Here is a 25404-nt window from a genome sequence, read left to right as displayed (position 1 = left end):
TAGTCTAATTATCTCTCAGGCTAGCTCAGGAAAACACAGTAAAAACTCAAAAGGCTCAATACATTTGTATAATCTGATGCCAACAGGGCAAAAAGGTAAAAGGCTGCTGTTTAAACATGTGTGAGAAAAGACTGGTGCAAGATCAGTGACACAAAAAAGAACAGGATCATGGGATGAGATGTAAGAGATCAACTACAGGACTTAAGTGTGACTAAAACGGTGAACACAAATTCCTACTGGAGACTAATAGAGGTACATGCAAAACATATAATACAGATACTTCGACATACAAAAAAGACAATGCAAATGTAAGTTAATGAGATCTGTATACAGTAATAATATCAATTTAAATAGATAGTTTTTAATATTTGATGAAACAATTTGCCAGACACCACTTCTCTTGGGGCAAATAGAGAATATCAAATTATTAGAGCTTGGACTTTCTCCTGAGGTTTGTGGGAGAATGTGAAAACAAGGCAAAAATGTAATCTCACAAAAGTCTGTGCAAAAAAGAAAAACATGTAACGTATGATTGTTTAATATGCTTAAAATGATTTAGCATTAACAAAATTAAATACATCATCATCATCTATAAATACTTAAAGGTTCTCTATACGGAATTCAGAGCAAACATGTATATATTGCCTCACGGCTCTCAACATTGCAACGCCAGTACTAACAAAGTAAACACTGTTTACCTTAGTGGGAGCTGTGTATGAGCGCAGAGAAAAGCAGCAGCCATGAGCTTGCTGCTTTTATAATGCTCTGAATATCGATTTTTGCTCCTTTAACTAAAAATTTGTAACACAAAAAAAGCACCGTATATAACCTGTAACCATGTGGATTTTGACAAACTGGCAAGGTTGCAAGAAAAGAGGATACAACACAACTTTGATGGAGTTTACAGAACAGTAATAAAGCACCCTACTGTATATTCGAGTATTACAAGATATACAAATAGGCTTCGCAACAAGACAGAGAGCGTGCATCCAATCCTGTGTTGTGCTTACATTTGGAGAGCAACGAGTACAGACTGTGGCAGATCAGTCACACGCTGACGGGAGTGAGATGTAGAGAAAACACTAGAGAGAGTAAAGCACATTGAGTGGGAGACAACAGACAATACCAGGCAGTAGTAAGGAGAATGTTTGGTCACACATCATCTATTTCCTGCGTACCCCTCAGCTGTCAAAGCAGGGGTGGGGTTGTTGTGGTGCGCCGAGGTGTCCAATTGTCCATCGGGCTGGACAGACTGCACCGTCTCTACCAGACTGCCGCTGGGTAGCACCACGTACCGGGCGGCTATGTCTTTGGGCAGCTGATCCCGCAGTCCCTCCTTGCTGTGCCAGATTCCATAGCCAAAATATACAAAGAGACCTGGCAAAGGGACAGCACAAAACATTTAATGGCTCTCAATCCAAGATCAGAACATGGCACACAAGTATGTAGTGAGAAGAATGTCTCCACATGGGATGTATCAGTTTTGGTTTGTGTTCTCGTTTCGTGAAATGTTGATGGCTTTCATATTTGGTGATGCATTTCTTCACGGTGTGAAAACTCAGAAGAATCAACCTTGTTTCAAAGTTTTTGCTTTTTTTACCATGTGGTATTTGTATTCTGAACAAAAGTATTTATGGAAAAAAAAGTAATGACTCTAAATGGGACCATAATTGATAATATGAGCATCATGTTGTATTTAGAATGGAAACTAGCACATTGAGAGCATTAATTAATCTAAAATAGTTTACTAAATAGTCACCCCCTACTATTAGACAGAATGCAAGTTTAAGACACTTTGGCATTGGCTTCACTTTTCAGATCTGGAGGTAGCTGCCTGTCGAGGACATTCAAATGGTGCATTCAAACTATGTACTGAGATAATATTAATCTAAGAGCATGTGTGCACTTTGGATTATGCTGTCTTTAACTAACTAAAAGTAGATAAATGAAATGTAAAGCAGTAATGGTTTGGAGTGGCTGTTGTATACCCAGGGCTTGTCACCTTTCAAATTGAGCCAAAACATTTTTTTGAATTGCAGTATTGTTCCTGAGGCATTATTCAATAAGGAGACTATGTCTTCTGCCTGGTGCCTTCTTACCTAAAGCGATCCATACGGTGAAACGAATCCAGGTTAGATAGCTGAGCTTGATCATGAGGAATATATTAATGAGAATACTGGCAGCTGGAGTCAATGGAACCAATGGTACCTATACAATAGGAACACATCAATTACAGTCCAATCATAATTGGTTAAATTTTCCTCACAACTATTGGCTTCAAGCAAATGTTTCAATTTAGTTGAGAGCAAACACGAGTGAAATAAAGCAGTATTAAAAAAATATTTTACACATAGTTGCGTAATAGTTGCAAAACCATAAAGGAGCTCACCTGGAATGTTTTGCTGCTGGTTTGTGGCTCGTGGAACCATATGAGTGCCAGGCTGAGAACATAAGCCAAGCTGAAAAACACCAGCAGCACTACGAAGCTCCAGACCGGCAGATGCAGCTGATTAGTTCCAAATTCCAACACTACACAGAAGGAGACTGAGCTCACTATTACATTCAGCACACAGTAACCCACCATCTTGCCCGGCTCCCAGTCTCCCAGCAGCTTGCCCAGGTATGGGTCCCAGTAGGCCTTCAGCTGCCCCACCCCACGCCGCTCTGTTGACGCCTGTCTCTCTACCAACTGGAGTTTGTCAGAAAAGGACTCGTATTGCTTCAGTTCCCCGCTGTCCTCGTTTATGGTTTGAGACTCTGAAGAGGCACCAGGCTCCGCATTAGGGTTGGGAGATGTGGAAGCTGTTCCCTTGGAGGTGGTTTTGTCAGGATGGAAACGTAGCACAATAACACTCGCTGCCACAAAGGTGTATGCCAGGAGGGTGCCGATGGACAAAAACTGAACCAATGCCTCCAGGTCAAAGACAAGAGCCATGGTGGCCATGAGGACCCCAAACACCAATATGGCATTGACAGGGACCTTGGTGATGGGATTGACTCGTGCAAAAATGGAGAAAAACAACCCATCCTCTGCCATGGCGTACACAATCCGAGGGAGGGAGAAGAGATTACACAGCAGCACAGTGTTCATGGCTAGAAATGGGAACAGAGAGTCATTATCAGAATAGAGTGTTGTGCATTGAGGGACTACTGCTAAATATTACGTATTACGATAATATACTTAGTCCCAACAGCCATTTAACTTATACTTCTCAATTGAAAATAGACACTCACCACAGATGGAACCTATTGCCACAATAACTCCAGCCCAACTGTAACCCCGGCGGAAGAAAGCATCTGCCAGAGCCGAGTTGGGGTCCAGCGTATGCCAGGGTACCATTAGTGTGAGCACCATTGAGACCAGGATGTATGCTGCAGCTGCCAATCCAAGGGAGATCGCAGTGGCAATGGGAATAGATTTCTGTGGGTTCTTTGTCTCCTCACTTGAAGATGCAATTACATCAAAGCCCACAAATGCGTAGAAGCATGTGGCTGAGCCCGCCAGTATTCCAGATAGCCCGAAAGGTGTAAAACCTCCTTCTTTCTGGCTCCAATTGGCTGGTTCAGCCAGCATGAAGCCAAATATCAGGATGAAAACGATGACACACATGCTAATAGTGGAGAAGATGTGATTGAGGTAAGAGGACACTTGAACTCCAAAGGAAATGAAGAATGAGGCAACTACTAGAATTCCTGCTGCAAGGAGGTCAGGGTAATGGGCAAGCAAGGGCACGTCCCACTGCATAATGTGTGTCTCTGTGTAGTTCTGGATTGCATGGTTAAAAATGGAGTCCAGATAGCCACTCCAGGCCCGTGCCACAGCAGCGCCACCGATCATGTTCTCCAGAATTACATTCCAACCAATGAGAAAGGCCCACACCTCTCCCACAGATACATAGGTAAACATGTAGGCAGATCCTGTCTTGGGAATGCGTGCTCCAAATTCTGCATAACAAAAGGCAGCAAGTAGAGAGGCAAGACCTGCAATAATGAAGGATATGATGACAGCAGGGCCAACTATGTCTTTAGCCACTGTTCCTGTCAGGACATAAAGTCCAGAGCCCACCATTCCACCGACTCCCAACAGAGTCAAGTCCAGGGTGGAGAGGCAGCGTTTCAGCGACGTGGCCATCATGTCATCGTCCAGTGTCTTGAGTCGGTTCAGTCTTTGACAAAAGCGCACCGCTGGGGTGCAGCCTTTGGGACAAGTTTCCATATTTACAGAGTTGAACAGGCCAGGTGGACAGGAAGTTGTTGAAATGGTCACACACGAGCCATTACCCGTACATTAAGCTAACCTGCAAGACAGAGAAGAAGCAGCCAAATTGACTAATGCATCAGGAATAACAGGAAAAACTAGTTGCACACATAGTTAACTTGATGCCTATGATGTTTTTATTCAAGCTAGACAAATAGCTACTGTATAACACATATATTGTTAAGAAATACACGTTTTGTATACAATTTGGTGATAGTCATTATAGTGGAAATAACAGTTTGGCTGAATAAAAACTCCATCTTTTTTTCTTCTTTTATGCAGTAGAGCCAAATGCTACATTTTGGGTTATTAAAACGGCATATTAGTAACATTTAGCTTCATAAGACATTCCAAAAACCGCTTATTTATTTATCAGAAAAAAAAGGCCAGATGTTTTCCATTTTGGCGTTTACCAATTTGAGTCATTCTTTTTGATCTAGATCACGCTTGCATGCGTTTCCTCAGTACTTAGTACATACAAGGCAAGTCTACGTCATTTCCTGTGCAGATACAAGCTTAACACAATGTAACGACGTGAAAAGGATACGGTGCATTTTTTATTTGTTTGACTGCAAACAATGTGTTGTGGCTGTTCACCAGTGAGAGACAGTATTCACCCTCCTAGTCTGTGCAGTGCAAAATCCTATTCCTACCCTCCATGAGCATATGGCGACAACATGAGGCCTCCGCGATAATTACGTAACGTTTTATTCCCTTCTAGAAATATCCTCCCGGCGCCATAAACTGCAACATTTGTTTACACTACATCAACCATTAATCTTTAGTAGTATTTATCTATGACCACATACTGTTCTCCGTGAAGGGAACAGACGGCGACGGGAATAAACGTTGTTTTAATGTCAAATTAATAATTTAAAACAAAATGGAAACGGACGCAAAAAGAAGATCGTTAGTCTATTAGTCTCTACTCCTGCATGTCCTGAATGTGCGGAGCGACGTCACAATCATTCGTGCGTGAGCAGGTGTTATAATTTCACGTGATTCCGTTTGTAGCCGCACAGACAGACACGCCCGCCATAACATAAGAAACACAAACCTTGCTTTGCCGTTGTTGTGCAGGGTCTCTCATCTGTGATGCAGGTCCGGAGCTGGGATAAGTTACCGAGGTGCACCGTCTGGTGATGGAGCCGAAGGTGCGCCGAGGAATAAAAAAACTACATGCGCTGCTTCTTAAAGGCACAGTCACCTTTAACTCGGAGGGCTTCCCCACTGCGCCCCACCCATATTACAGCAGATTATCCGGAACGGTGCTCATTATGAATTTAAACATGAGAGAATTATATCAAGATAAGCAGCTGAAAGTTGGTAAAACGGTTTAAAGTGAAAATGTAATTTCATAGCTGAGTAAAATAATAATAATTCGGATCAAACAGTACAAATAACACAAAACGGGTTGACCTGGAAAGGTCTCTTCAGCGTCTACACGCTAAAGCACGCATGACCTTTGCGGTCTCCCCCATTGTTTGCCCAAGGCTGTTATAATTGTCTCGTCATCGATTGAGGAGCCGTGGTAGCCTCCTTGTGAAACAATTTGGGAACCATACACATAAATGACTGCACCAAAAAGGTTACAGTAAAATAATTCACAAAAGACAGACATTTTGAGAGACTTAAATAATTTGTTTTATGAAAACAAATATTCACGCAATAGAAAATCAACACATACAAATATGAAATACTGCCATCCAAACTGATTATGTTTATATGCATATCATATATTTAACTAAATTGTTCATCATTGCTTATTTATTTAGGGAGTAAACTTAAACAGACCTTTTTCAAAAATATCAATGTAAATGGGAATCTGTTGACTGAAGATCTAATCAAACTTAACAGATACAAAAAACAACATACAATAAAGCAATGTATCACAATACTGTACATATAAATAAGCAATGAAGTGCCAGGACAATGGGCCTGCCACTTCAGTCCAAGGCAGGAGGCATTCATGAAGAAGTCCCAGCTGTCTCTGTGTCTCTAAGCAATATATGGATCTTCTTCAATTTAATTTCTCACAGAGCCCGCTCCCTCAATGCTCTCTTTAGATATGTAGACAACGTATCTGTAAAGGTTTTGCAAAACGTGAACTTCCTAGTGTCACAATCTGTGACATGTCAGTTTAGTGCTTTACAATCTACATTGTCACAACCTGCTTCTGCTCTCCACCAAGACTGCAAACATCTTACTTGTACACTCGAGAACCATCCTTCTCCTATAGTTTTTGATGATTACAAGTGATACACGTTGCTAAAGAGATCAATGCCACATGTTGACTGACAGTCAGTCTATTGCAAGATTCCCCCCGCTTTTTTGGCACAATTGGGCCTTCTTCTCAAAGAAGTCCAGATTGTGACTCCTTTTGTTGAAGCTTGAGGATTAATTCAAGGAGGTTCATCTGCATTGTCAGCTCCTGAAATAACACGTAATGGTAGAGGAGCAATTAGTTACGATATACATTGCCATCTGCTGGGCACAAAGAGCATGTTTTCTATGCTGCCCTACCATATGTGGTGTATGCATTTCAACTACAGTGAGTGAACAGTTATTTACCTGAGGATTAGTGGTGATAAAAAACCCAGGGACTCCTGCTTTCTCCAAGGTGTTCTGCTGGTCTATGACTTTTTGATCCATTTCCGCAACAATCTTCTTATCCATCATCCTTTGTTCTTCTCGCACACGAATTTCCAGAGCCTGATGACACAACACACAACTATCCGTAAACCTAAAGGAATGAAGCAATTATCATAGCCCTTTTAGTGATGAGAGGTATCGGCATGTCAATGCCTTACCTCAAGCTCTGCTTGTTGGTTGGATTTGAGAAGCACAAGGTTGTGAGACTTGCATGACTGTACACCATCTTTGTGTTTCCGGACAAGATCTTGTTTGAGTGCTGCACACAAAAGTAACAGCGAATCAAACAACTCACAGGGATACATTTGCAACCTCACACTTAAGGCCCGTTCCAAGAAGCAGGTTTGCTTGAAGATGTCCTTGTTTAGAGCGTATTGAACAGCTACACTGCACACTCGTTGTTTAATTACAAAAAGCAAGCCTACAGATACTTTAAGTAGCTTATAATAATGCCATGAGAATATTACTGAAGAGAACGAGATGGTGTAGTGCAAGTGAAATGTTTGAGGCTGCAGAAGTTAATACTTTCCAAACTGTTTAAGAAATATCATGTATACATTTATCTGCTGTGTTAATGACTCTATAAACAAAATCATCTTGGTGTTCTCAAACATAACATTTAGTACTACATGCTACTAGTCCCATTTGTGGAGACATTGGTGCAGTTGTCTATAAGGCATTGATAGGTCTATGTATTTTAATTGTGCTTTTGCATGTATTTTCTTCTATTTGATGTTTTGTGCAATCTGGACCTTGGGTCTGAAATAAAGTTTGATTGATTGATATTGTTCTTGATTTGAATCAGCCATCCAGGTTAACAGGCACGAGCTCGCTTCTTAAAACAGGACCCATTTGTCACTACTCGTTTTCTGAAAGAGAGCAGAGAGCACCGACCTTGGTGTTCCCCGTTAAGCTTCTGCCTCTGGTTGTACAGATTTTTCTCTGTGAGATGCTGAATATCCAGGAGTCCTTGCACAATCTCATAAACCGTCCCGTCTATGAGCGCGAGGGCCAGGTCTCCCAGCGTGCTGTAGGACAGGCGCTGCTGGAAGGAGCTAACCGTGGAGACAAACCAAACCAAACATACAAGTCATCACCGAGATCTGGGTTCGTTTCGCGCTAAAAGTGACAACCCACTCTATGAAGGAAGTTTTGACTGAGGGCAAGATAGCGTTACCTTGGTAAATCTTTAACTAAGGTCTGCAGTTCAGATAACAGGTAGTAATGTCTCTCTTGATGTTTAGTGGAATCGCCGTCAGTGACTCCGGGATAAACATCCATCTCATGAACTGCAAAGATGAACACCGAGTTGGTTAACACGTTCAGATACGCGAGCTCGAAGCACCGGGCTCGGCTATTTGAATGGTTGTGTGTTTAAGTTATATTGAAGAATAGCGTGTGACTAAGGGCGATTCAAGTTACTAAACTAACTTGAATACAGGAGCAAAGTGATTTTTTTGTTTGTTAGCTGTGAGGTTAAGGACCCCAAGTTGCTGGCTGTCAATATGCCTGTCTGTAATGGCGCGTGCAGTAGCTTAATGTGTTCGCCAGGTGGCGCATTGCATCACAGAAGGGACCCTCCTGGGGACCTATTTAACAGGTTATGACCATATGTTTACGAGCGTTATAAATTAGCACGGGCGCTATATAACAAATTTAAAAAAAGACAATAACGTCAATTCAAAACAGATGGTGAGCAATGTCAGAAATGACAACAAATAATGTATTGTTCTGTTGTGACAGCAGTTTATGCGATCCTGTTTATTTCAGATTGGACATTTTCATCCATTTGGCTCGTTTAGAAGAAGAGACCATACAAGACTAAGACATCTCCAGACCACAGTTCAGCTCCCCACACTGGCTGTGACCCTCTGTGCTCAACCCGCTGGACTGACTGGGCTGCATGCGCGCCCGTGTCGCGCGCTACTGGTGGGCTGTGCGGCGTCACGCGCCAACGGTGCCATGAAATGAAGAAAACTCACTTGCGGAGGGGAAGAGCACTATTTATAAGAGCGTATGGGAACAGGACTAATTGGATTAATAGCTTCCTCGACTAATATGGCCAAAAATACCTCTCTTTATTTTAGAATTGTCGAGGGCAGGAACCTCCCGGCCAAAGACGTGTAAGTAATATCTGAATGGCATGTGCTCCTGTCAAGTCTTATGTCTTGTATTGTAGTCTCCAGACGGTTTAACAGCTATTTGTCAGGTTGATTAGTTCAGAGAAAAGTCCGATTTGAAACGCTAATTACTGGTACGTTGTCTCATGTGAATTATGGTAATTGTAGGACTTAGAGGTGAATCAGGTCGAATTGACCACGGCATAAGTAAACGTACATTAAATCAGATTAAGTTGACCAATAGGCAAATTTACCATGAAACGTCTTATCTTGTCATATATTTTTCTTTTCATCTTATGAAGCTCTGGAACCAGTGATCCATACTGCATTGTAAAAGTTGACAATGAAGTTGTGGCCAGGTGAGTTGTCTCTGATTATAAATGAAGATTTGCATTATATGTACACGTTATTGTTTTATATATAGCTACTGCTATGTCTTTTGCTTACAATGAAAGTGGTAATGTGTTACCACAGGTGGACTATTTGCAGTAGGTTACTTTTCTGGCTGAGTTCCGTCAACTCTGCACATGTAAACCCGAGTGTAGTTTGTATGATCAGGGTGTTGGTGCCCACAGCGTGGCTCATCCAGAGAACCCGATACTAGTCCGTCCTTTAAAACACCCGCAGGTAACCATGGAGAGGGTGCATCAATTATTGCAGTGAGCTCCTGGTGTAACTAAGGAGAAGGCTGGAAGCTGGTTCAGAGGTGTTCTCAGTTTGAGTGGAAAAAGTACAGATGATGTCATCCTCCAAAATATTCACAAAAAATTGCAACTACAGTGTTTATTTCCAAGTGTTGCAATATGACAGCAACCCAGATTTTTTTTTTTTTAAAGAAATGTCTGACGTGTGAAAGAACGAGCATGGGGGGAATGCAATGGCTATTGTTCCATCTGGTATGTTGCAGAAAACCGTGCCATGGTTAACTGCAGACACTCACTAATTATTTGAGTGTTACTGGCCAATGTGGCTGATAGATTTTGAGGGGAAATAATGAGTACAGTACTCTTTGAGAATCAGAAGGCTTGATTATACCGATGAAAGCATTTTCCTAGAGCAGGGTATTCTTTGATATCCTTTGAACCGATTAACAATATGATCTATGTTTGGTATTGATACTAAAATCCATTATAATCTAAATGGTCTAATATTGGCAAAAATTATAATTAAATCATAATATCTGACCAGACATTTAATGCACTTTCAGCCCTGTTTTTCCTAATAGGAGGACCAATAATAAAAGATACAAGTCAGAAAAGACACAATTTAAAAAAAAAAACTAAAAAAAAAACTGGAATACATGTGATCTGTCCCTCGGGTAGTGTGGGTGGATAAGTGAGGGCTTCTGCTGGCACATTTACAATAAATTCTGACTCCTGCCATACTGGGCTCTATTGCTGCACACTCATGTGATGCGTTTCTGCATAATGTATGATACGTATGCGTGAAACCTCTCTTTTTAGGACGGCCACAGTGTGGAAGAACCTCAGTCCTTTCTGGGGTGAAGAGTACACACTGCATCTCCCGATGGGGTTCCATTCACTCTCCTTTCATGTCATGGACGAAGACACAATTGGGTAACACTGTCATACAAATCTGTATCAAAATGATTCAATACCCAACCATTGCTATTGACTGACAGAGTTTGCCATATGTATACTTTATTCATCCCCAAGGGGAAATTAGTTAAATATGACTTATAGTCCTTCAAGCCATGGCTGTTTGCTTAACTTGCCTTATGAATGAGCCAACATGAACCTCATATAATTTATATGTTTTGGGAAAAAGACTCTGAGGTTTGAATAAATAAACATCATCAGGCATGGATGCCCAGATTGGGTGATTAAAGGTTTTTCTTCTTCTCCTCTTCTCATGACCACGAGTACTCTAATCAGCTTGTCTTCAAATTCACCTCATTTAACTCAACTTGAAAGCATTTTCAATAGCTTCTATTTGGTAATCTCTTCTTTCATTTTTCCTTTTTTCTACAGCCATGATGATGTTATCGGAAAGATAACTCTGAGCAAAGAAGCCATTGGATCTCAAGCTAAAGGTATGACTAAACAAATCTGCAACAGGATGGGTGCAAACTCGTAGGTTAAACACACATGGCTTGACCAAAGGTCTGAGGGACCAAGAAGCCTTTTTTAGACTGAGACCCTGGGAAAGTTTATCAATCCTCTCTCGCACAGTTCATGTGATTTGCTTACATTTATTTAAGAGTTGAGTTGCACTGAACTTGCGTTCACATTGACACATTTGTTTTTATGACGACCATCCTTGTGTTCCTCTCCATGAGCTGGGTTTTCTCTCATTGTGCATCACAAACCTTCCTTTCTCCGGGTCGGTCCTTGACATTATAATCTCGCTTATGTGTGGTGTTTCTGAAATAATACAACTGAATATATTGAATGTGACATGATCAAGGACAGTATATACTTCTAAAGTGATATCAAAAAAATTGATTGTTTGCTCACCCTCCGACAATCTAAATCCCCCCCCAAAAATACTTGTTTAATATTGAATACAAACAGATAAAATAAAGTTAATATCAATTGAGAAGATGGAACAAGGGAATGTTCAATATTGTTTGCTTGAAAAATTTAGATGTACAAAATAATGTAATATTATTAGTGGGATTAATGGTGATTAAACAGTGTGTTGATTAATCAATTTGTCAATCAACAGAAAACTGCTTATGAGAAAAACACGATATGCAGCCTTAGTTTTTCTGTTCTGTATCCTCTCTGAATGTTTGATTCTTGAGAGAAGTGCGGTTTAAAGGAATAATGTCTCTATGAACAGGACTAGATAGCTGGCTGAACCTGACGAGAGTCAACCCTGATGAAGAAGTCCAGGGAGAAATCCATCTGAGCCTGGAGCTACTGAAAGATACAGAGAAGATCAGCCTGCGATGTCAAGTCATTGAAGCCAGGTAACATCACTGTGCTTTAAATCCTGTCTCTGCCACGAGGGAAAATTATTTTTCATTTAGAGATAACAATGTACAAAGGCCCAAATATTAGAGTAGCAGGCTTGCGACCAGAAGGCTTGGTACTCTAAAAGCATGTGTACATGTAGTTGCAAGTGGTGAAACTATCACATGAAATAAAAATGATTAAACTGGTCATTATTTCACAAGTTACATTACTGTTGCTAAAAACTTGGCAATGCCACCAGTGTTTCTGTGCTGACATCTTATAATCATCGACCCGGAGGCGTCCACACTCCTCCTGAGTCATCCTGCCACTATCTCATCACTCGTTGCCCCATCTGTGCGTCCCAGGCTACAATCTCTTCCTCTCAGGCAGGGCATTAATGAGCATGTCAATCACAGTTTAACACTCTGTTATTCAAATGCTCAGATGAATGTAAATCAAGCTAAAGGGTGTAAGGTCGAGTGGAAAGTTTTAGCTGTTTTTCTTGGCTTATAATTCAATTTGCAGAACTAGTAACAGGAGTTTGTTGAGCTATTTAAATGTATTGATCCGTTCTGTTGTCTTTTCTTCTGGTGATGCCCGCAGAGACTTGGCTCCAAGAGATATTTCTGGAACCTCTGATCCTTTTACAAGAGTTATTTTCAACAACCACAGTGCAGAGACCTCGGTGAGCTTTATGTGTGTGCAAGTGCAGTATGTATTGGTTTCAGGGGAGCCAGAGATACATGTTCTGCTATTGTAATTGATGGTTGTTTGGTTGTATGTCCTTTTTTTTTTTTTTTTTTACTAAGGCACATATGTAAGGTTTTAGGAACTCCTAACACCCCAACCCTCTGGGTTTTAGATTATCAAGAAGACCCGTTTCCCTCATTGGGGAGAGACCCTGGAGCTGGAGTTAGATCCAGAAGAGCTGAGTGAAGAAGGAACTGTCACTGTGGAGGTCTGGGACTGGGACATGGTGGGCAAGAATGACTTTCTGGGAAAGGTGAGGATGCAATAATTATGTAGTATCCCATCGTTTTACATATTCCATGCTGTGATCACAAAATATGCTTTACCTGGAAGCAGGGAGTTTCTCACCAACATATGCATTAGTTTAAAGTTGTTGTTTTTCCGTCTGATATTGTGCCCTTGTTTATGCTTTCTTTCTACAGGTGGAAATCCCTTTTGCTTGTTTGCACAAGACACCTCTGTTAGAGGGCTGGTTTCGTTTGCTTCCCTTGGGAAACAATGAGGTTGATGCTGGGTGAGGACTATGAGTGTGCTTGTTTGTCCAGTGTGGTCACTTTGTGTCTTTGCATAACTAAGAGAAGCATTGCTGAAATTTTTAAGATGCACACTGAACATCAATCAGTGTTGTAAAATGCACTCAAGAAAGGTATTTGTATGGCAGTTTATGTCAGGATAAGATCAAGGTGTGTCGAAAAGCTCCTTATTTGCTTTCTGTGGTATTTCCCTCTGTTGCCAGTGGCAAGCTGGGAGCGTTGCGTCTGAAGGTGCGTCTGGTGGAGGACCGGATCTTGCCATCTGTGTACTATCAGCCCCTCATTCACCTTCTGGTGGAGTCGGTCATCTCCCCTACCGAGGTCAGGATCACTCGATGTCTTTGTAGTTATATGCATTGGACAACAATTCACTAAATGTATGTTGGCTTTTAGGCAACAGAAGAACTCCTTGCACATGTTAGTAGTGAGCTCTCTTGCCCCCAGGTGGAGGATAGCAGTGCTCTGACCATGCTGGAGGAGGTGAACACGGTTGAGAGCCGACAGGATGTGGCGATGACCTTGGTAAAGATTTACCTGGGCCAAGGCCTTGTGGTGCCCTTCCTGGATTACCTCAACACGCGAGAGGTCAACCACACCGGTAAGATTCAAGCAAGACCATCAAAACTGTTTAAAATGTTTAATCATTGTCAGTCGGAACCTTTACCAAGTGAAACAGCGGATATGCAGAGGTATCTAGTTCAAAACATTACATAATGAAGAAGTTTATCTCTGTTAGTTAGTATTTGTATTACTCAGAGAAATCTTCAGATGGATGCTTCTATTTAAACTCTGAATTGACATCAAGGTCTCTGAACATGTGAGTTCTATGTGTGGGCAGCTCAAGTCTACCAGCACTATATTTTCCACCCTGATGCCAATTATTTACTCATCCAACATTCTTTTCATGGCTTCTCGGTTGCCTGTATTAGTCATTAGTCATCCGCACCACATCCCTATTGAAAATGTACACAGAGTTGTGCTCCGGTCTTTGGGTTCGGTTTCGTCGGTGTAGTTTGAGATAATAAGCAGAGTGCCTATGTTACCATAGCAACTCCACATTATCCTAACAGTATCTGTGTGGTCAGGAATAGATGTTGCAAGCAGCCAGACATTAAAATTGGGCACTGGGGTAATGAAAAGGTACATCTACTGTACACTGACTGGGCTGCAATCAAACCCTACATTTCTCCACACGTTCGGATCTTTAAATATTTTACCTGGCAACACAACCCTGTCGCTGTGGACATTTATGTATCGCCACCTTGAAGGATTTGAGTAATGTTGCAGCAAGGTCAGTCGTCCCTCAGTTGTGACACTGGGCTCTGCGTTTCTAAAGATCAATTCTTGGTCGATAAACGTATGCCAAGCAGAAAAAAAGCATGAACACGGGAGACCCAAAGCCTGAATTGATGGCAAAAACAGACACATGTATTTGCCAATTAATACAGTGTATTAATACTGTATTAATTGCTTTCAGTTCAATTTAATGAAGTACCCTCGAAGATCTACTACCAGTAGATTATGTGCCTCATGAGGGTCTCTGTAAAAACTTATATTTTTGACTCATTGTTGAACAAACTCTCTACCATTGTCTGTCCACTGTATTAAAAATACAGTAGACAGACAACAGTAGAGAGTTTATTTTTTATCAATGTTGAGGTGGAGATGTTAAATTCTGTTATTATTTTCTAAAAACCTAATCAATCTCTTTTCTGTTTTGCTCTCATAGCTGATCCAAACACTTTATTTCGCTCCAACTCCCTTTCCTCTAAGGCCATGGAGCAGTTCATGAAGGTGCATTAACGTATTGTTTGATTTTATCAGGAATTGTAAGTGATTGATTTTTCTGTTGCTACTGTGAGTCAAAGCATAATCTGACTGTTAATTATTTCTAATCTTTTGGCTGTTGAGTTATATTTTCTTTCTTAATGTTTCTTATCTCTACTAAACAAATCTACTAGGTTAGTTCCATGTCTTATGGTCCCTTTCTGCATTATACTGTACCTTTTTTACTCTTTGTAATATGCGTATTTGCACATTTTAGAAAACAATCCTTGCATCATAGATGCCAAGGAGTATCTATGAGGATGTATTCAACATCTGGTATTGTTTTGCTGTCAGGCTGTTGGCATGCTGTATCTCCATGAGGTGCTGAAGCCCATCATCAACCGCATCTTTGATGAGAAGAAGTATATTGAGCTGGACCCATGTAAGATTGATCTGAACCGCACAAGGTAAAACAGACCATGATTTTTTTATTCTGTCCTGAACATTGTTCAGATCTGCTTCAGGTACTGAAGAGAAATGGGCCTTGACAGGACATTTCTTTCGTGTTCAAGAATTGACAGAACAGGTTATAGTACAGTCAATGATTGTTTATTAAGCAAAAGCATACATGAACCTACAAGGCCTTGGACTCAGCTCCCCTGTCTGTCTGTCACCTCACAGTCAGCACCCCTCAGGAAGAGAGAGCCCCGATCGTTGCGAGCAGGGCGTATTTATCTGACTCCAATGACCCTTCCTTCTTCCTTCTTTGTGCATACTTGTCTTTTCTAATACATATTATTGGACGAAGAGTCCATAAGCATTTACATAAGTGGGTATGTTCTAAAATGGCAATGCGTGCTAATCATTTATATAAATGAGTATTTCCTAAAATGGTAATGCAGACTTCGTGAAATCCTACCTTCTGTTTGTGAGAATGTGTCACGACAAGATAATTAGTGTGCCTGTGAATAGAAGGAAACATGTATTTGGCTCATGAGATCCTCACTCCTTCTCATGGAGTGTTTCATATCAAGGTAATATATGTGTCTGTAGTGCAAAGGTGGTATCTCCGGCCAGTGTGAGGTCCCTCTACGTGCTGGTTTTCTCTAAGCATAAGAAAGCAGAAACAGGAACTCATCCTTCATTACATGTTGGTCTGAAAAACCTATTGTACATCTCAAGTTCCTGAAATGTGTCTACCTTCAAATAAAAGTGTCTAACACCTTAGCTCTGCGTTTAGCAAACTTATCACACATGTAAACTTTGCAGAAGTATAAACTTGCAGAATCATGATGAACTTTTAAGAGCATGATGAACTTTTCTCCTCTGTTCTTGTGCACTTTTAACACTGTAATGGAACATGATTAAAACTCTTATTTCTCTTCAGTACTTGTCTTAAGCCACAAACGATAAATGTGGAATGTAGGTTAATGTGTGTAGTTCACAACCTATGTGTTAAAATGGTCAAATGGAAAAGCTGCCACAGGAGACTGCCCCCTTCCTTTACACTTCACCCCAGAGAGAAAGACCTCAATGTGAGAAAATAAAAAATGAACGTAAAAAGGGGGCCGGCTGTTGCTTGGCAACTGCTATGAGCCCCCTGAGATGGATATCCAGGATCCAATGTGCGCTCTGTCTGCAGGAGATTTGCCTGCTATCACCTTGTTTGCTGTTTCCACTCGCTGTCTATACATCTTGTCGGACATCTTCAATTCCTCACTCTACAGCACAGCATGCTCTCACATGCAAAGACATAATCAGGAACAGAGGCGTTGTAAACTTGACTATATTTGAGAGAAATCTTCACACAAAACACTGGGTGCTTTATCTTTGGATGGTCTGTAGTTTTCCGACAGGGATTCAGTCAGGCATTTACGCTATCTGTCCTCTGTGAAGACGTATTTCATTTAAAGGTGCAGTGTCAGAGGCAGAGGTGCGGGACAGCAGTGTGGAGATGCTGCAGAGCTATTTAACCAGCATCATCGAATCCATCGTGGGATCGGTTGATCAGTGTCCTCCTGTCATGAGAGTGGCCTTCAAACAGCTACACAAGAGAGTAGAGGAGCAATTTGCTGAACCTGAGAATGAGGTCAGTCCGGAAGAAAAACATTTGGAAAAGCATTTTTATAAATCTGTGGAGAAGATGTATTAAACATTTAATCATTAATGCATTATCAATACAGCTGTTAATATCATCTTTACAGGATGTGAAGTATCTGGCCATAAGTGGATTCTTTTTCCTGCGTTTTTTTGCTCCTGCAATCCTCACACCTAAACTGTTCCAGCTGAGGGATCAGCACGCTGATACACGTACAAGCAGAACGTTGCTGCTGCTGGCCAAGGTACAAATCACTATGCAGACAAACTTACACACACTGTTATGACTAACTTATTCCAGACATCACACTTATCTAAGAACGCAAACAGTAAACAGGATGCAAGGACACGTTGAGAAATTTTTATTTGCAAGTGTTAAACAAATAAATATACTACAAATAATAAACAAATAATATACTACATGTGCAGGCAGCAGTGCTTTTGTATGAAATTATGCCCAATAACAGCAGGTAGAGCACTGAGCCCTTCCTACATTTTCATATATATATAAATATATATATATATATATATATATATATATATATATATATATATATATATATATATATATATATATATATATATATATATATATATATATATATAAAAGGTTTGCTTTTTCTATAACACAGTTTTTATGTCCCAGAGTTCAGAAACTCAAGGTCCTACACGGCACATCTCACAGTTAATTGCTTTACCAATTACACCAAGTATGCCATAGTGCCATGCCATTGTTCACCACACAGTTTAAACAATATACCTCCTCAAACATCCTCTTTCATGTGGAAATAGCTCAAATTACAAAAGGAAGACCAAATAAATATACTGTCGGCAAAAAAGGTAACAGAGCTCACCATGGTTTTGAACGTAAGGGGCCCTTGACTGTCGCTACCATGAACACCCTCGATATCATTATAAACAGATGTGTCATTTTCAAAGAAAAGTGAAAACGTGTTGTTCTCCCACAAGCGGGTTCAGGGGTTGCTGTCCATGGTGCTGGAGTGCTGTTGCCATGGGTCCTCCACAGAGAAAGAGAACATGCTATTTTTACCTCTGTGTGTGACACGGCCAGACTGCGGTTCAAAGCCGAGCATCAGAGAGGGGTGTAGAGAGGGACTTCCTCCTCTCCCTGGGACAGGTGTGGGCCGGACAAAGGGCCTCTCAGCATGCTTGGCCTCAGGGATCCTTTTGATCTCGGACTTTGAGATATGCAGTCACTCCCACTGAGTTCTGTCAGTTACTGGGGATTTGATGTGCGACGATGTGACTGTTGAGTGAAAATTGTGTCTTTGTGTTCAAGGCATTGCAAAGCGTCGGGAACTTGGGCCTTCAGCTGGGTCACGGAAAGGAGCAGTGGATGGCGCCTCTTCATCCCATCATTCTACGCAGTGTGGCTTCTGTCAAAGACTTCCTGGACAAGTTGATTGACATAGATCATGACATTGGTAAGGATGACAATAGTAAACACACACCACTAAACTTAAAAAGAAAGCAGGTCATGCTGTTCAGCTGATCAGCCACAGGCCAGCTGCTCGTGAGCAGTTCCCAGCTGACATCAGGGTCAAGCAAAACAATACTGTAGTGGTGAAATATTCATAACTAGCTGGAAGACTAGAAAAGAAATGACATAATTAATGAGCTGGCGGGGAGCTAGAGTGAGAAGCCGAAGGCGTGCGTACACGCCACACTGGTTACCCAACATGTTCTGGGCTGCTTTCTTACTGTCGTGTGTCAGCGAGGCTGTTGTTGTGAAACTTCTTCCCCCTCTGATATATCATGTTTCAGCCGCCTCCTGCACCCCACACCTACTCTTTTCTCTTAAAGGCCAGTTTGACATTTAATGCTCTTCGGGTGGTTTGTTGGACAGAAATGGAGGCTTGTTATGCCTCTTTGAAGCTGTCTTTCATGTGGTGATGAATGAGGCTGAGGTACCAAAACTGACAAATGAAGGAAAATTAAGACTTGAACAAGCGAAAACATGTGCGTTGCAAAGTGTTTCTTTATATTCTCTGTTTAAAACCATTTCAACTTCATTCTGCAGTCTCAGAGGTGCCACAAAGGGCTGTATTCATGCCATCAGTCACAGTAAAAGAGGGATACCTTCACAAACACAAGGCAGAGGGACCACAACTGCTATCCCGCTTCGCCTTTAAGAAACGCTACTTCTGGTTGACTAGTGAGACACTGTCCTACGCCAAGACGCCTGATTGGCAGGTTAGTAATGAACCAATAGGTTATATTGTTTCTATTTACATAATGTTTATCTACTTTACAAGCTATTTTGGCAACCAGCCCTTGTTTCAAGTTTGTGTCTTTTTCCTATGTGGCTTAGTACTGTTCTTGAATTTGTCTTCTACTGTGACATCTAGACCAAAACACAAGTAATGTCAGCCAGATATATGTATTTCCCTTGTCTTGTATACCAGCCAAAAATTGATTTATAAAACTTTGAATCCAAGTCCTGTGAAAGTGAATCAACCATTATTAGAAGCTGATATGCTCTCTGATAATGAATTAATCACTGTGTATACCTTTTTAAGGACGTTTATCAACTTGGCTCATAAAAAGAGGAAACATTACAGTCATCCATAGCTCTCTTTATTGTATTCATGTTGATCTCCTTGTGAGAACGTCATTAGTAATATTACCATGTGGTGCCTAACCTCGTAATAATTATCTCCTCTCATTCACCAGCCAGACAGAGAGAGAGAGAGAGAGAGAGAGAGAGAGAGAGAGAGAGAGAGAGAGAGAGAGAGAGAGAGAGAAAGAGGCGGAGAAGAGAGCAGGCTCTCTCTAGCCCAGTAAAAAGCTCCCTCTTTGAGCCAGTCTCGGCTTTGTGTGACTAAAGGCGAGGGGTAATTGAAGGCTGTGGATATTCATACTAACATTGCAAATCAGATTGCAGACAATGTCCAGGCCCCTTTCCTCAATGTTGGAGCACTCCAGTCTCAGTGAAGCGAGCTCCTACTAGAAGTGGCTGATTTACACTTTAAAGTGGCCTTTCCTGCGATGCTGATTTAATCTTCACTTCCTCCTTGTCTCGCATGGTTCATCCTAATCTAAAAACTAAGCCTATTGTGTGCAAAGTCTTTCAGTATAAAACACTGCTCCATTAATTTACTATATGATCAAGTGTTATCTCGCTTAAACCTTCGTGCCTAAAGTAAAAGCATGATCCATCCTTACCAGCCTACATCTTTGTGTTAATTGGTGTTGTGGTTTGTGGCTGAATTTTTGCAGGTGCGCTCCTCAATCCCTATTCTTTGCGTGTGCGCTGTGGAGAGGGTGGATGAAAATGCCTTTCAGCAGCAGAATGTAATGCAGGTCATCACCCAGGACAACGACGGACAGCTGCACACCATGTACATCCAGTGCAAGGTGCTTTGGTACCGACACCTGTCCGTCACCGACCAAGTTCTTGACCTTTTTCAGTTTTACACTTTTTCTTGGATTGGTGCAGATCAAACTAGTTTATTTTTCCACCACTTTGTTTGACACTTGGCTGTCATATATTCAGTATAAGATCAAATAAAATTAAGCTGACACTGGTAGAGCATTGTTTCTAACTGCAGCGTGTTAAAAATAAACAAATTGATAAATTTATATTAGTTAGTTTGAGCAGGCAACAAATAATCTAATGGTTCATGGTACATTTGTTTCTGTGTAGAATGTCAATGAGCTGAACCAGTGGCTGTCAGCGATCAGGAAAGTCAGCATCTACAATGAGCGCATGCTGCCCTCTTTCCACCCAGGGGCTCATCGCAGTGGCAAGTGGACCTGCTGCCTGCAGGCGGACCGTGCTGGTAATCATGCTGTCATTACTTCTTATAACTTCAAAAACTTTGAAATCCTTGGGACTCAAGATAGTGTAACTATGTACATTTCTTTTGAATTACACCTACAACTCCCTCAGAAGGATCATCAGGATTTAAAATAATCCCTGCATTTTTTTACCGTCAACATAAATTATTTCACTCTTAGTCAACTTATTTGTAGATGCCTTAAAAGAGCATATGAGCTCCATGGTGATCTGTATTTCATAACAAAACTCCCAAAAATGTTCAGCTGCCATGTGGAGAACCAGCTCTGAGAATCATAACGCAATTTTCTCTGAACAATTACATTTAATCACCGTCTTAACGCTACATCTGATTACATTTATTGTGTGGGTTTGCACTGTCCCGAGCATTATTTTCAGATATGCTTTATCAGCCATTGTTCATATAACAATATCCCTGGATCATATCAGGTGCTGGGGTTTGAGTACCACCAGGGCTATTAGCAATACACATTTTACAAACTTGTATTACTATGAGACCGTCAAATTGGAAAACTGTTTACCTGTGTGAGGTCCAGGTGAAGAGCACCACTGCTAAAAGGCTGTCTCTCAGTTGTAGGCTGCAGTAGAACCCACTCAGCTGTGACACTGGGGGACTGGAGTGACCCGCTGGATCCCGACGTAGAGACACAGACCATATTCAAGCAGCTTCTCCAGGGCAGAGACAAACTCAGGTCGGTGGCAAAAACAAGTCTGTCAACATTCCCAGCTAGGGTGCAGTTAATTTACTGCACACTAGAGGTCAATGTTGCAACACAGTGATGCACTGCTCTGAAAAGACAAACCTGCTTTTGGAGAACAGTGATAATGAGTTTCATATTTCAGGGAAAAATATGGTCAGATGCCAGACGCTGATCAGACATCCAGCAATAGAGAAGCGATCAACTCTGACATTCACCCAGGTGAGGCTGCATCTAGACTGTATATGTTCTGCCCTTGTAGAAGGATTTTTATTATTGTGGGATAGCCGTGTGTTTACATGATTATGTATTTCTGCTGGACAGCATTGTACATTTTCTGCCTCACAGGTGGCGCAGAATGCAATGTTCAGCTGATGAAGTCAGGTCAGAGCATTGCTGCTCGGCTGTTGGTGGTGATAGAGGACCTGGAGCAGGCTCACGCCACCTTCCAGTGCAGAGAAAAAGAGGACGGCACCAGTGTCATTCTGGATCCTTAGACCCCATACAGACTTGTATTCTACTACTAATGCCTGAAAAAAGATGAAGAAATTCTGCCACTTTTAATCTTTTGTATTCTCTGAGTGCCACCGACTTCAACAGTGAGATTATGATACTTGACGACAAAGGGGGTTTAGGGACTTTGAAGCATGATTTGACTTTTATGTAGAGAACAAGAAATCTCTTGCATGGCCTGCATCCACTTGTTGTGAAATGTGAAAAGAAGCTTTTATATTTTGAGATACTGTACAGGACCTCAGTCAGGGTCAAACATTTTTATGCAAAAAGCTTGTTGTAGTGTAATCTACAGTACATGAAGGTGTTTTGATATTGCTTTCATCAACGTTTTGTATTTTATTGAGGCAATTTATTACCATGGTCACAATGTAGCAGTTATAGGTCATAGCGCCATGAGTTTTTGAAAAACTGGTGCACTTGCCAGTATAATGCTGCCTGTACAATGAGCAAAAATAATATTAATTTAATTGTTGCTTTGGTCCCTTTATACAAAACAATGTGCTTTTGTTCGGTGCTATGGCCAGTCAACTTAAATGTTTGGTTCGAATGTAATTTGCATATTTAAAAGTCCTCACATTGACGTAGCCATTCCTAAGGTCATAAGGGTAATATCTACATGTTACCAATTGTGTTCCATACATATAATTGAGACAGTAGAATTAGTATTACCATTTGATAAGTTTACAGTTTCTTATGATTTTGGTGCCACAATATTTGGCAATATAAATGTCAAAATATGTTTGAGAGGCCAAATTTATTTTCAAAAAGGAAAAAAAAAAGCATTCAACTAACGCAATTTTTTTTTTTTACATATCCGTGAAACACACAAACTGTACACAGGCATGTTGTAAAGCCATTTCCCGTAGAGCAGTTTTCAGTGTCTTTCCTTTAAATAGTGAAGGTGTGCGTGTAATAGCCTCAATAGGCCGTGCTGCCTGTGGAGCTATTTACATTGTATCCTGGTACAACTGTCTGTCGTTCATTAGAGGAAGAACTGTGGATATTTTTGAGTGGCGTGAACACTCTTCCTGTGATCCTTTGTTACTCTTAGTACACATGCCAGACATGACAATCAATCTTCTACATTCTTCAAATAGTGTAAACATCAGATGTCACTTAAGAACGAGATGTTCCCTAAATGAGGGCTTTTATTCTGAAAACTGAAAAGAAAACACTACTGCCTGTACTTTATTTTGCAAATACACATTGATGGTTTGTTTCAAGTGGACTGTTATTGTTCAGTATAGTATTGTATCAGCTAATATGGTGGCATTTTCGACTGAAAAACAAAATTACACCTCATTATTTATTTATTTGGTTAACTTGGGTAGAATTAAGGTCACGGAGAAAGCAATAATCATAACTCACTCAAGTCAAACGCCAATGTTTGCCACTTCAGAAGAGAGGATGCAGCGGAACTAAAGATATAAGAAAAAAAACATCATGAGAGTAAATTGTTGGATTAACAATCAGGTAAACTAGTTTTCTTTACTCGCCAAGTTTGTTTTCAGCAAATAGCTAAAGTAACAAAATTAACATTTTGAACAACAGTTTAAGTGAAATTATAGAAATTATTCCAGCTTTACTCTATTTTCATGCATGCGCACATTAACTGAGTTTGAGAAGGTTTTCTGAAAAAGTGGCTTGCCGGGAGTTAAGTAAAATGTAACGTTCGGCTAGTATATATAGCAATTCCCTTACCAGATTGGGCAAAGAAAAACATTAAACAGTTTCTTTTTTTTAAGCTAATGAGGGAAGTAGTTTAGGAGTGAGCCATCTTATATAGTATTGTTGTTTTATCACTGTACAGCACTTTGGTCAACTTTTGTTGTTTTTTAATGTGCTCTATAAATAAACAGAACTTGAAACTGAGCCATCTTGTTTCCGTCTCCTCTCTGTTGAGAGTTGCATATTCACGGTACCGATGGCGCACTTGCGAGAAAATGGCGGCAGGTAAAGACAAAGTTTGTCAGCTGACGTGCAGGCGACATTTCAATTATCTTGGAAACAGGAGCTTAGTTGGGTGATGTTAAAAATTTGGATTTTGCGGTAAGTTTAGGAGCAAGCCAGAGAAAACCTCTGCTATTAACTTAAGTTTTGGTTAATTGATCATTTCTAATAATTATAACAATTTGTAACAGCACGTTTAAAAAATGGTCTGTGAGCATGCCGATGTCTATTATTCCTAAAATTGGCTGTAATTTCTACTTCTGGTATTCTCAAACTCTGGACGAAGAGATTTACATTTCTCAGGAAGTGTAAACCCCAATTAATATATGTCTGAATATTCATGTCTATTACAGACCATATTGTAAATTGTCAAGCAATATGCTACCTCAGAGCTTCAGCATCAGCTTCAGTTGGTCTGTATAACGTTTCTCTTCTTTTCTTTTCTTACCATGCAACAGTAATAATTATAAACCTTTAAAGAATCGCCATACACATTGCACTGACACTGAAAATACAGACAAATGTAAACATCCTGTTCTACTTAACCCAGTGTGGTAGGTGGCAGTATGCACCTAAAAGTTGGCCTTGCAGTTCCACAAAAAGGGCAAAGAAGAAGACGGCAACACTAATGCCGAAAAGTGTAGAGTTGCATAATGTTCCTGAAGAAATTGACAAATATACGCAGGATTTGGACAGACCTATATACAATGGACCGTGTGAACACCAGTCCTCCTAAAACTGTTTCAATGATGGATCAGATAATATAAAGTCATGCGCGGCATTCAGTTCAAGTTTAATCATGTTACACATTTAAACCATCCTTGGTATATAAAATAAAAAGTTTATATATTTACACTGCGAAATTATTTATAATTTAAATTTAATTCCCATTTAATTTTTTTAACTAAACTTGTATAAAAGTGTGTTTAGGAATCACTAAATTATCTATTTCTGTGACATGGGAATCTGCTTACAATTATGGGAATAATAGTCAGATTTTGTGGTAAATTGTAAAACATATAAAAAATATTTTTGAAAGAAAAGCAGATATGCTTTTAGTTGTAGTATTTTTATAAATTGCCTCAAGAAGAAAGACATGTACCCACCACTTGTTTTCAACTATGTTCCTGCCAAATGCAGTTCTGGAAAAAAAAAATTAATGAGCCCTTAATCCATAAATAATCAGTCCCTTGAGTGTTAGAATATCTTATTAGTCCAGTTTTTCTTTTTTTATACGGTATAATATACGTTGTTCACTGGAAGTAAAAGAGTTCAAAACCTTCTTCTGAAATTACACCAATTCTTCTGGTGCTCTCATGAGA

The 25404-nt window shown here is 40.5% G+C and overlaps 3 protein-coding genes across 4 annotated transcripts; 1 reads left to right on the top strand and 2 right to left on the bottom strand.

Moving 5' to 3' along the window:
- Positions 1–411: 411 nt before the first annotated feature.
- Positions 412–5406, bottom strand: slc7a4 (solute carrier family 7 member 4). Its single transcript, XM_068605194.1, has 5 exons — positions 5316–5406; positions 3235–4298; positions 2390–3093; positions 2100–2208; positions 412–1377 (listed from the first exon to the last, which is right to left on the bottom strand). The coding sequence occupies exons 2-5, from the start codon at positions 4214–4216 to the stop codon at positions 1160–1162; spliced, it is 2013 nt and encodes a 670-aa protein (XP_068461295.1). The 5' UTR covers positions 4217–4298; positions 5316–5406; the 3' UTR covers positions 412–1159.
- Positions 5407–5878: 472 nt separating this feature from the next.
- On the bottom strand, positions 5879–8362 carry dgcr6 (DiGeorge syndrome critical region gene 6). The gene is made up of 5 exons (XM_068566397.1): positions 8088–8362; positions 7805–7965; positions 7069–7169; positions 6830–6970; positions 5879–6689 (listed from the first exon to the last, which is right to left on the bottom strand). The coding sequence occupies exons 1-5, from the start codon at positions 8189–8191 to the stop codon at positions 6612–6614; spliced, it is 585 nt and encodes a 194-aa protein (XP_068422498.1). The 5' UTR covers positions 8192–8362; the 3' UTR covers positions 5879–6611.
- Positions 8363–8510: 148 nt separating this feature from the next.
- On the top strand, positions 8511–23982 carry LOC137805329 (rasGAP-activating-like protein 1). Of its 2 annotated transcripts, XM_068605187.1 has the most exons (22): positions 8524–8602; positions 8681–9033; positions 9333–9389; positions 10494–10607; positions 11022–11083; positions 11836–11965; positions 12555–12636; positions 12814–12954; positions 13124–13215; positions 13438–13555; positions 13679–13832; positions 14964–15028; positions 15356–15468; positions 16898–17090; positions 17206–17343; positions 18399–18543; positions 19140–19312; positions 20339–20476; positions 20766–20901; positions 21490–21610; positions 21762–21838; positions 21965–23982. In XM_068605187.1, exons 2-22 carry the CDS (start codon positions 8927–8929, stop codon positions 22111–22113), a joined length of 2505 nt encoding a protein of 834 aa, XP_068461288.1. In that variant the 5' UTR covers positions 8524–8602; positions 8681–8926; the 3' UTR covers positions 22114–23982. The 2 variants fall into 2 exon arrangements, with proteins under 2 accessions (XP_068461287.1, XP_068461288.1); XM_068605186.1 differs by having other exon boundaries at positions 8511–9033.
- Positions 23983–25404: the final 1422 nt, after the last annotated feature.

Source organism: Clinocottus analis, unplaced genomic scaffold, assembly GCF_023055335.1.
Source record: "Clinocottus analis isolate CAN_PGR_092001 unplaced genomic scaffold, fCliAna1.0.p SCAF_7, whole genome shotgun sequence".
Lineage (NCBI taxonomy): Eukaryota > Metazoa > Chordata > Actinopteri > Perciformes > Cottidae > Clinocottus > Clinocottus analis.
Note: the sequence above shows the minus strand (reverse complement) of the source record. Positions and strands in the feature narration are given on the sequence as shown.

Bases quoted from the DNA above. Each gene is read 5' to 3' on its own strand.
- slc7a4 (XM_068605194.1), bottom strand. From the start codon at position 4,216: ATGGAAACTTGTCCCAAAGGCTGCACCCCAGCGGTGCGCTTTTGTCAA. The intron at 3,094-3,234 runs GTGAGTGTCTAT...TCCCATTTCTAG, and splicing joins GGCAATAGGTTCCATCTGTG to CCATGAACACTGTGCTGCTG. The intron at 1,378-2,099 runs GTAAGAAGGCAC...TCCCTTTGCCAG, and splicing joins CACCGTATGGATCGCTTTAG to GTCTCTTTGTATATTTTGGC.
- dgcr6 (XM_068566397.1), bottom strand. From the start codon at position 8,191: ATGGATGTTTATCCCGGAGTCACTGACGGCGATTCCACTAAACATCAA. The intron at 7,170-7,804 runs GTCGGTGCTCTC...TTTTGTGTGCAG, and splicing joins GCTTAACGGGGAACACCAAG to CACTCAAACAAGATCTTGTC. The intron at 6,690-6,829 runs GTAAATAACTGT...GTGTTATTTCAG, and splicing joins TTATCACCACTAATCCTCAG to GAGCTGACAATGCAGATGAA.
- LOC137805329 (XM_068605186.1), top strand. From the start codon at position 8,927: ATGGGAACAGGACTAATTGGATTAATAGCTTCCTCGACTAATATGGCC. The intron at 13,216-13,437 runs GTGAGGACTATG...CTCTGTTGCCAG, and splicing joins AACAATGAGGTTGATGCTGG to TGGCAAGCTGGGAGCGTTGC. The intron at 21,839-21,964 runs GTGAGGCTGCAT...TCTGCCTCACAG, and splicing joins CAACTCTGACATTCACCCAG to GTGGCGCAGAATGCAATGTT.